Source organism: Salmo salar, chromosome ssa24, assembly GCF_905237065.1.
Source record: "Salmo salar chromosome ssa24, Ssal_v3.1, whole genome shotgun sequence".
Lineage (NCBI taxonomy): Eukaryota > Metazoa > Chordata > Actinopteri > Salmoniformes > Salmonidae > Salmo > Salmo salar.
Genome location: NC_059465.1, coordinates 8869848 through 8881098, shown reverse-complemented (window position 1 = coordinate 8881098; position 11251 = coordinate 8869848). Strand labels below are relative to the sequence as shown.

The 11251-nt window shown below is 40.0% G+C and overlaps 1 protein-coding gene across 2 annotated transcripts; it reads left to right on the top strand.

Annotated features, from left to right (window-relative positions):
- Positions 1–569: 569 nt before the first annotated feature.
- LOC106585136 (VIP36-like protein) lies at positions 570–6535 on the top strand. Of its 2 annotated transcripts, XM_014171003.2 has the most exons (9): positions 570–840; positions 1542–1660; positions 1975–2092; positions 2307–2389; positions 2574–2597; positions 4358–4519; positions 4609–4723; positions 5207–5323; positions 5460–6535. In XM_014171003.2, exons 1-9 carry the CDS (start codon positions 633–635, stop codon positions 5600–5602), a joined length of 1089 nt encoding a protein of 362 aa, XP_014026478.2. In that variant the 5' UTR covers positions 570–632; the 3' UTR covers positions 5603–6535. The 2 variants fall into 2 exon arrangements, with proteins under 2 accessions (XP_014026478.2, XP_014026479.2); XM_014171004.2 differs by lacking the exon at positions 2574–2597.
- Positions 6536–11251: the final 4716 nt, after the last annotated feature.

The window sequence follows — 11251 nt, the reverse complement described above, 5'->3', positions numbered from 1 at the left end:
TCCCTTTACTTAGATTTGTGTGTATTAGGTAGTTGTTGTGGAATTGTTAGATTACTTGTTGATATTGCTGCACTGTCAGAACTAAAAGCACAAGCATTTCACTACACTCGCAATAACATCTGCTAACCATATGTATGTGAGCAATAAAATTAGATTTTATCACTTATCTCTCTATTATATGTGGGAATTCTTGGGAACAGATTTCTTAAATTAAAATCACTTAGAGCGGATTTCCTGTTTTTTTTTTTTTTTACAGTATTTTATGTCCAACAATCAAAATATATATATATATATTTTTTTTTTCTTTGTTCAGAAGACTTGGGGGCCAAATAAAACCAAAAAGCGGCCAGTTGAGGAACCCTGCCCTACTGAGTACTCCCCACCCGCTTTAACATCTGCACAAATAATAGTTTTTTTACTCTTGTTATTTGAATTGGGGGAATTTATTGACTTTGAAACATGTTTTAAACCCCACAATAAATGCAAACATCACTTAAATATGAACAACTATGAATCATTGTTGATGTTTAGACAATTATTGTTCATACATCATGAATAAATACAGGTTCATGACACATTCCTACTATTACGAAATTCCGTGACCCGGAAGCACTTTTAGTGTTGTTGACGGGATGCTGTTCTCCACCATGAACAAGTCTAATCGTTTTCGGATGAGCAGTTTTAAAATATTTTATTTAATGTTTAATCAGCGAAACATTCATGAATTAACATGTCGGTTTGCTGTTGTCCTTCTTTTAACCTGCCAGTGTCTGGCAGACGATGGATACGAGATGGATGACTTTTTAAAAAGGGAGTACTCGCTTACCAAACCATACCAAGGTAGGTTATCTAAACGCTTTGCTGGCGTTGGTTTCACAATCAGTAACTATTATTTTTCTTTCCAGACAATGTTCACAAACATTTACATTTGTAGTGTACAAAAACACTATTGATGTATTCAGCAAATAAGTATAGAGTTATTATCTGTACGATATGGGTATTGGCAGGATAGTGTTATCTCAAGTAGCGAACAGTACAGGGTTTCCAAATCTCGGTCTTGGGAACCCCAAGGGGTGCACGTTTTGTTTATTGCCATGCTAATTCAAATAATCAGCTCATCATTAAGCTTTTATTATTTGAATCAGCTATGTAGTGTTAGGGCAAAAACCACAAGTGACACCACGTCATGCAATTGCATTTGATTACACATTGATTCCCAAAACAGAAGCTGGTAGATTATTGACTGTAAAATAATAGGGTGTAGTTATGTAAATGTGGTTGACATTTTTGGAGCGTTGTGTAATCCAAAGTGGACCACCACATTAAACAACCATTTAGTACTGACATTATTGTTAGATAAGTACTTTACAAATTGGTCCCTAGTCTAAAAGGTCTTGACAAAAATCCATATTTGTTCTCAAAGGTGAGCAAAAGTACTTTTCACATTGTTGTGATCCAGTGGTGAGAACACTGGATGAAGATGTCCCTTTTTAAACTGCCTATATCAAGTTATACATATTGATTGATTGTGTTTTGTGTAGGGTTGGGCTCCTCCAGTTCCTCTTATTGGGACCTGATGGGCAATGCCATGATCACCACTGAGCATGTGCGACTGACCCCCGACTTGCAGAGCAGACAAGGAGCAGTGTGGAGCCGCGTTGTGAGTTCAGCTCTTTCCATCCCGAAGTAAACACCAGCACACTACTGCTTATCCTTGAACAACCTGAAACCCCTACATCTCTGCACTTAAGAAAATACATTGTAGTCTATCTATAGGCCTAGCAGACATGCCACAACGTATGGCAAACGCATCACCTCATTTGTAGTGACAATGCCATCAAGTAGGCCTATGCTTCCTGACTACATGTACAACTCTATAGCATTTCAATATACTACGACAGGTAACATGCCATGCCACAACCGTCTTTCCCTCATTCCCTGTACTGTCTGTGTCTGTATGCGCTCCTACTGCAGCCCTGTTTCCTGCGGGACTGGGAGCTGCAGGTGCACTTTAAGATCCACGGCCACGGGAAGAAGAACCTGAATGGAGATGGAATGGCTCTGTGGTATACCAAAGAACGCATGCAGATCGGTACTGAGCTTGCACTGTCTAACACACAAACCAGGTTTACTTCCCAAAGCGCACCCTATCCCCTGTATAGTGCACAACTTTTGTCCAGTGCCCATAGGGTACCATTTGGGACACACACCAAGGTTAAAAGATGGTCTCAAGTGTGGTGGTAATATTACAATGATCTCAGCATGGTCTTCCTAAAGTTTTGACTGCCAGGGTTTATCACCTGCAGGTCCTGTGTTTGGAAACATGAACCTCTTCACTGGCCTTGGAGTGTTTGTGGACACCTACCCCAATGAAAATAAGAACCACGAGGTATTACACTAACCCCCCCATACGCTCACTCATACACTCATACTCAGGTGGACACCCCCAAAACGTATTAGTGATGGGGGTTTGTCTATTCCCAAACACTTATCATGTATAATTGGTTTGGGTGTGCAATGTTGTGTGTTTACGCTGCGTCCTGTGTTTCCTTGCATCCCTCTTGGGCACACAGAAGAAGTACAATCCATCGACTCAGGTAGCTACAGTAACCCATCAGCCAATCCCAGTCATCCTCTGGCTGAATTGAACAGTGCATGCTTATTTATTTCTATCCTCAACACTCTATCCTCAACACTCCACCTATCTCATCATTGTTGACTAACCCACATCATGCATATCGCATGTCTCATCCCTTTTGTGTCATGCAATATGTGATGTACGAATGTACAGACTGTCAGAAGTTGTTCCTGTTTACCTAAGACATTTGGATCTTGCAATGCTTTATGCATTTAGTCACTGATTGTCTCTCAAATGGCAACATATTTTCTAAAAGGGGGTCATTTCAAAAAGCCATGACACCCACCATCTCCGATTGTTCAGAAATAATTTCTGTAGATAAGATTAGCATTCCTGCAACAATTGTTGGTTAAATATAATTAGATCTCTGTGAAATTAAGATAATTGATTGCACCAAAATTAGATTTTATTTTTTTGGGGGGGGGATTCATATAGTATTCAATAAATATAGTACCTAACATCTGATTTGGACCACACTTTTTTCTAACAATGAGTTATCCAAAGAAATGGTTAAAAGCCACCCACGTACTCCACCCCCCAACGACAATCCCACCCCAACAATAAGTATACAGTATCAGTCATTTTTGTGTGATAAATAGTATGGAGCTGCAACTCTGAGTATTGTTTCTTCATACTATGTAAAGTATTCCCAGTGAATTTGTTTTCTCCCGTTCAAGGAAAATAATCATTGAATACATCCTGAAATGAACAGGTTCTGGCCACTAGATGGTGCTGTTTCTGCTTAATAATATTAGAATCCCTCAATGTTAAAGGGATAGTTTACCCAAATTACAGTCATCCTCTGGCTTCAGCTTTTCATTTTTTATTAATTTGTAAACATTTCTAAAAACATAATTCCACTTTGACATGTCAAGTGGAATTATGTTTTTAGAAATGTTTACAAATTAATAAAAAATGAAGTGACACACAATCTACATTTTATCAATTTTTAATTCAGGCTGTAACACAACAAAATGTGAAAAAACTCAAGGGGTGTGAATACTTTCTGAAGGTACAACTTCGATGATTCATTTCTCTGAACGGGAAAAAAACCCATCACCAAATTCACTGGGAATACTTCACATAAGATTAAGAAAACAATCCAAGCCGCAGCTCCGTACTACTTGTCAGACATAGAGAACTGATACTATATACACGTTGTTTGGGTCGGAGTGTGGGTGGGTCCATGAATGGATTTTGACCATTTATTTGGATTCCTCGTCTAACTCATTGCTAGAAAAAAGTTTGGTCCAAATCAGGTTAGGTACTATATTTATTGAATATTATATGAATCTTATGAATTAAAATGGCCACTTTGGGTGCAGTCAATTATCTTAATTTCTCAGAGACCAACTTAGTCAACAAAATGTTGCAGGAATGTTAATATTACTTGTTTCTAACTGGAACAATTTCAGAACAATCAGAGATGGTGCTTGTCAATCCTCTTGCTTGTGCTTTTTGAGGTGGAATGACTCATAGTGAACTTCTTTTGACCAAAGTAGTGCACTTTATAGTAAATAGGGTGCCATTTCAGATGCAACCAGTGTGTTTTAAAGGGATAGTTAGCATTGGCTCGCAAAACAACCCCTTCATACATAAAAATGGTATCCATGAGTTCACCTGACTCTGGGTAAGTAATCTCGCCGTATCCAGTCACTCGCATTATCCCTCTGGTCACTGATTGACATTATCAGCTGGCTTATCACCTTGCCTCTGCAGAGGGTCTTTCCATATGTGTCTGGGATGGTGGGGAACGGGACTCTGGCTTATGAGCACGATCGTGATGGCCAGTCCACAGAGCTTGGCGGGTGCACAGCCCTGGTGCGCAACATCCCCCATGACACCTTCCTCCTCATCAGATACACCAAAAACCGACTGACGGTGAGAGAAACACACAAAGCACCATGTTCAATAAAGCGTTCACTAACATTACATATTTATTGACCTATGTTTGACCTCCTGTCCTACAGATACAGATAGACGTTGACGGTAAACAGGAGTGGCGGGACTGTCTGGACCTTCCAGGGGTACGTCTGCCTCAGGGCTACTTCTTTGGAGCCTCCTCTGTTACTGGAGACCTGTCAGGTACTGGGCCTCTCTATGAACATCTCAGAACAACACTGTTTTTGTGGTTCACCATTTGCATTCTTTTCACTGGTTTTTGAAATCTGTTCATAGCAATCAGATCTGTCATTTCTGAATGGAGAATGGTGGAGAGCCTGTGGTCTAGTGGTAACGCTAGAGACCTGGGTTTGATCCCCACGTCCACCCTTCCTTACTGTGCTTCCACTTTCCTGTCTCCTTCTCTGTTTCCAGCTGTCTGAATAAAGTGTGAAATGTTGGACTGTATTGATTTAGGTGTGGCAGACAGCCTAGCGGTTAAGGGCGTTGGGCCAGTAACCGAAAGGTTGCTGGTTCTAATCCCTGAGCCAACTAGGTGAAAAATCTGTCGACGTGCCCTTTAGCAAGGCAATTAACTCTAATTGCTCCTGTAAGTCACTCTGGCTAAGAGTGTCTGCTAAATGACTAAAATGTCAAATTTATTTCTTACTTCCTCTCGTTTCCTAGACAACCATGATCTCATCTCTATGAAGCTGTACCAGCTGACTGTGGAGCGTACTCAGGAGGAAGAGGAGGAGGAAGAGCTCATCCCCAGTGTTGATAACTTTGAGCACTTGAACAAAGGTAAGATAATACAGGCCAACATTTGATTGTTTTTGTTTCAGAAAAGGTGTGATAATTGGTTTTGTCTGTCCAGTTTCAATTGAACTGTAGCATGAGGTCATTTTCTTTCTTCATGGTTGTTTGTCTCTCATTACAGTGGAGGTGCAAGAAGAGGGGATGAGTGGAGTCCAGCTCTTCTTCACCATAGTCTTCTCTGTCATTGGTATCTTTGTACTGGGGGTGGTGGCGGTGGTCATGTATGGGCGCTGGAAGGAGAACAGCCGCAAACGCTTCTACTGAGAGAGAGCTGGGAAGTCTAAGGCTCCGTCCCAAATGGCATCCTATTCTCTTTATACTGCACTACTTTTGACAAGGGCCTATAGGGGTCTAGTCAAAATTTGTGCTCTCTGTAGGGAATAGGGTGCCATTTGGGACGTAGTCTGAGGTATACTCTTATGTGAAGGAGCACGAATGAGGATATAGATTTTTTGACATAAAACAAACATGCTGTCTGCCATACATACCTTTACTACATAACAATCCCCTTACCTCAATAATACTGCGACAAATGAACCGTTCTCGGACCATCTCGGCCAAAATAAATCAAATGTGCCCCTTTTTTTTTTTCTTTTACAATTTTTTTTTATACTGTGAGCTTATTTTTTTTTTTGCCTTTTGTTTCACCTTAGTGTTGAACGTTAACCCCGAAGCTAGCTAATGTAGGGAAGGAGACAGTGACCTGTGATTTGCTGACACTGTCATCAGCAGACTGCGCTCACTTATATGCAGTGTGCATGATGGCTTCCAGCCTTTCTGTCATGTTCTGCCGTTGAGACTTCCGAATTGTTTGCACTGACATGAAATGCCCGTGAGGAGGGCTTATATTGAGCTGCCATAATAACTAAGTATTGAGAGAGAATTGTTCTCAACTAAAGTACCTTGCTAGGGCCAGTTTAAGACCAGGACCTTCAAGATAGTAATGAATCAAATGATATTGACGGGGGAACTGATCCTAGATCAGCAGTCCTTCTCTGAGATGTTTTCTTAAATACGGGCCCAGGTATCGCAATGTACATGCTCATCCTCTAGTTCTATGTTTTGGTTCATGAGCTAACTTTTGGCTCTTGGTTCTGTATTGCTGTGCTGTAACTACCATTTACCTACAGTTAAGTCGGAAGTTTACATGCACTTAGGTTGAAGTCATTAAAACTCATTTTTCAACCACTCCACAAATTTCTTGTTAACAAACTATTGTTTTAGCAAGTCGGTTAGGACATCTACTATGTGCATGACACAAGTAATTTTTCCAACAATTGTTTACAGACAGATTATTTAACTTATAATTCACTGTATCACAATTCCAGTGGGTCAGAAGTTTACATACACTGAGTTGACTGTGCCTTTAAGCAGCTTGGAAAATTCCAGAAAATGATGTCATGGCTTTAGAAGCTTCTGATAGGCTAATTGACATAATTTGAGTCAATTGGAGGTGTACCTGTGGATGTATTTCAAGGCCTACCTTCAAACTCAGTGCCTCTTGCTTGACATCATGGGAAAATCAAAAGATATCAGCCAAGACCTCAGAAAAAAAATGGTAGACCTCCACAAGTCTGGTTCATCCTTGGGAGCAATTTCCAAACGTCTGAAGGTACCACGTGCATCTGTACAAACAATAGTACGCAAGTATAAACACCGTGGGACCACGCAGCAGTCATACCGCTCAGGAAGGAGACGTGTTCTGTCTCTTAGAGATGAACGTACTTTGTTGCAAAAGTGCAAATCAATCCCAGAACAACAGCAAAAGACCTTGTGAAGATGCTAGTGAAACAGGTACAAAAGTGTGTATATCCACAGTAAAACGAGTCCTATTTCGACATAACCTGAAAGGCCGCTCAGCAAGGAAGAAGCCACTGCTCCAAAACCGCCATAAAAAAGCCAGACTACGGTTTTCAACTGCACATGGAAAAATATCCTCTGGTCTGATGAAACAAAAATAAAACTGTTTGGCCATAATGACCATCGGGGAGGCACACCATCGCAACTGTGAAGCACGGGGGTGGCAGCATCATGTTGTTGGGGTGCTTTGCTGCAGGAGGGACTGGTGCATGTCACAAAATAGATGGCATCATGAAGGAAAATTATGTGGATATATTGAAACAACAACTCAAGACATCATTCAGGAAGTTAAAGCTTGGTCGCAAATGGGTCTTCCAAATGGACAATGACCCCAAGCATACTTCCAAATTTGTGGCAAAATGGCTTAAGGACAACAAAGTCAAGGTATTGGAGTGGCCATCACAAAGCCCTGACCTCAATCCCATATAAAATTTGTGGGCAGAACTGAAAAAGCGAGTGCGAGCAAGGAGGCCTACAAACCTGACTCAGTTACACCAGCTCTGTCAGGAGGAATTCAACCAACTTATTGTGGGAAGCCTGTGGAAGGCTACCCGAAATGTTTGACCCAAGTTAAACAATTTAAAGGCAATGCTACCAAATACTAATTGAGTGTATGTAAACTTCTGACCCACTGGGAATGTGATGAAATAAATAATTCTCTCTACTATTTTGACATTTTCACGTTCTTAAAATAAAGTGGTGATCCTAACTGACCTAAGACAGGGAATTTTTACAAAGATTAAATGTCAGGAGTTTTAAAAAAAAAACTGAGTTTAAATGTATTTGGCTAAGGTGTATGTAAACTTCATACTTCAACTGTATCATACTGTACAGGTCATTGGATTGTTTTCTCTGAAACGCTCTACCCTTCTTTGCTGGTTTTAAGTTGTTCAACTGTTGTCCACCAGCTATCATCTCAAGCACAGATATCAAAACCGATCATCTCACCTGTGGCATATATATATCTCAAAAATATAAATGCAAGTATTTTACTGAGGTACAGTTCATATAATAAATCAGTCAATTGAAATATAATCATTAGGTCCAAATCTATGGATTTCACATGACTGCGCAGGACCAGCCAATCAGAATGTGTTTTTTTCCCCATAAAAGGGCTTTATTACAGACAGAAATACTCCTCAGTTTCATCAACTGTCCGGGTGGCTGGTCTCAAACGATCCTGCAGGTGAAGAAGGTGGAGGTCCTGGGCTGGTGTGATTACACGTGGTCTGCGGTTGTGAGTCCGGTTGGACATACTGCCAAATTCTCTAATATGATGTTGGAGGTGGCTTATGGTAGAGAATTGAACATTAAATTATTTGGTAACAGCTCTGGTGGACATTCCTGTGGTCAGCATGCCAAATTCACTCTCCCTCAACTTGAGACATCTGTGCCATTGTGATGTGTGACAAAACTGCACATTTTAGAGTGGCCTTTTATTGTCCTCAGCACAAGGTGCTATGTAATGACGTGCCACAACTGTCAGGTGGATGGATTATCTTGGAAAAGGAGAAATGCTCACTAACAGGGATGTAAACACGTTTGTGCACAAAAGTTAAGAGAAGCTTTTTGTGCATATGGAACATTTCTGGGATCCTTTATTTCTGCTCATGAAACAACACTTTACATGTTGCGTTTTTATATTTTCGTTCAGTATATTTATTCTAATTAATAATGTCAACCTATATTTACCTTTATGATTGGTCAAATGTCTGTTGTTCACCTGTGAAAGTTTGTTGGTTGTTTAATATGTTGACAATGTTTTTAAACCATATTGTTATGAAAAACTGTACATTGTCCATCCACGATGTCATTGAGCCTCGTGGCTAAACTGTAATTCAAAAATAAGATAAAGTAGCCTAACGGTTGGTTTGTAATCAGTTACATTACCAATCCTCTCCAGGCACTTATTTGTTGGTGCCTTACCTGGGTCGTATTCATTAATGCAAACCGTAGTAAAACTGTTTTGCAATGGAAACCGCTTAGAGCTTTTGGGTAAACGGTTAACGTTGCAAAATGTTTTGCTACGATGTGCACAAATGAATGTCAGTCTCTAAAAGGTTAAAAGTCGTACGTGAGAGTCCAGGGCCGGCCCTGGGCATAAGCGACATAGGTGGTCCTCCGACCCCAAAAAATCATTAAAATGGTGTATTTCTATTTTAAGGTCTCAACTTACTGTTGAAGGCAATATCGAAATTTGGTTGCGCATCAGTAGTTTTACTCGTGTCATTCACTTAATTAGCACATGTCAGCAAAAAAATGTATTGGTAAGTTAATCTGTCAAGCTATCTATGTCTGAATTACTGACCGGGTTCAAAGGGCACGTGCCCAGGGGCCTCATTTAACAACCATGCGTACATTTCTTACTAAATTCTGGAATTTGTGGAAATCTAGGATTTGCATGCGCAACAAATTGTTGGGGTTTATCACACTGTCGCAGGCAACATACTGTGCACGTTGTTTTGATAAATCAGAGCCATACTATGTTTGTTTGCGCGCTACAACCCCGCCTGGAAAACGTCCTCCTGGAACAAGAGTTTCTAAAAGAAAGCACAATGGCAAATTTGATCACATTTCTGTAGAGGTGTGGGCAGAATGTTTTAAAATTTAAAAAAAGAAAATGCAGGCCGCCTATAGCAAGTGCCAAACACTGGATATACTGTCCTTTTGCATAAAATATGCATATTAGACATATTGGACTTCATGGTGATATGTGATCTCCTTACTAACTGCATCTGTTTTATCATTAGGCCTGCTTTTTAATGTTTTTTTTTAGCCTACCATTGTTATAATTCCCGTGCATCAAATACCTCAATTTTCCCAAAAATAGCAATAGTTGCTCACAATACAGTTGATCAACCACTAGTTGTGTGTGTGGTTTGAGATTTGTGTGAATGTAGGCACATTTTCCTGTCATGTTCAAATTGGATAAATACCAACCTTTGCGGGAAAACTGAAGTATGCCGGTTTGGAGGCTTTTTGTTGTCGTTGTGTGCACACACCTTGATAAATCAAGCCCCAGGCTCCCTGACCTCCAGGGAGCCCCCATTTGATTTTGCTAGTCACTCAGATATCATATTTACATGCCATGTCATGGAAAAATGTGTGGAATTTCAGGAAATTCCTTTTAAAATGTCTCTCCGCCTCATGGCAAAATGTATAGAATTGCAAAAAAACGTGTTTTAAATCCCCATGGCAAATCTCCCCTAGGGCCCCCAAAAGGGTAGGGCCGGCCCTGTGTGAAACTCCAGCGCTGTATTTCTGTCAGTTCATGATGGAGCTCGAATAGATAGGGCCCGATGTGCTGTTTTAACCCAAAACGTTTACTTTAATGTTGACATCTATAGTTAATTATGTTTGGGACTGTGTGGTATGAGAGTAATATATTGTGTCACAAAACATCTTGAAGCGACACAAACTTGACTATTTCAATCTTTATTTTGGTGTAATGAAAATATGAATGCTGTTTGGCTTCTGTCAAAATGTTAAATTCTTGGAAATCTACTGTTGTAAAATATTATCTTTTTGGTCTATATGAGGAGAATGTGCACTGTAGTGCTCTTGTGTCAAATCTTTTTGAATAAAAATGTCTATGACATTCTTTCTCATTTGGAAACGTCCTCCTTTGCCAAATGTCTATTTTACCCCTCTTAGTGTTCTTAGAGGGGTGTGACTAGGTAAAGAGGCATACTCAGGTTATGTAGGGATAAAATATATATATATTTTTTTACGTTGGTAATTAACACTGTAAACTAAGTAATTACCTCTTTAGCCAAGGACGGGAGGTGACGATGACTGGTGTTTCTGTTAACAGTAGATCAAATCAAATTTTATTTGTCACATACGCATGGTTAGCAGATGTTAATGCGAGTGTAGCGAAATGCTTGTGCTTCTAGTTCCGACAATGCAGTAATATCCAACGAGTAATCTAACCTAACAATTTCACAACAATTACCTTATACACACAAGTGTAAAGAAATTAATAAGAATATGTACATCAGAAAAATATATGAATGAGTGACGGTATAGAACGGCATAGGCAAGATGCAGTGG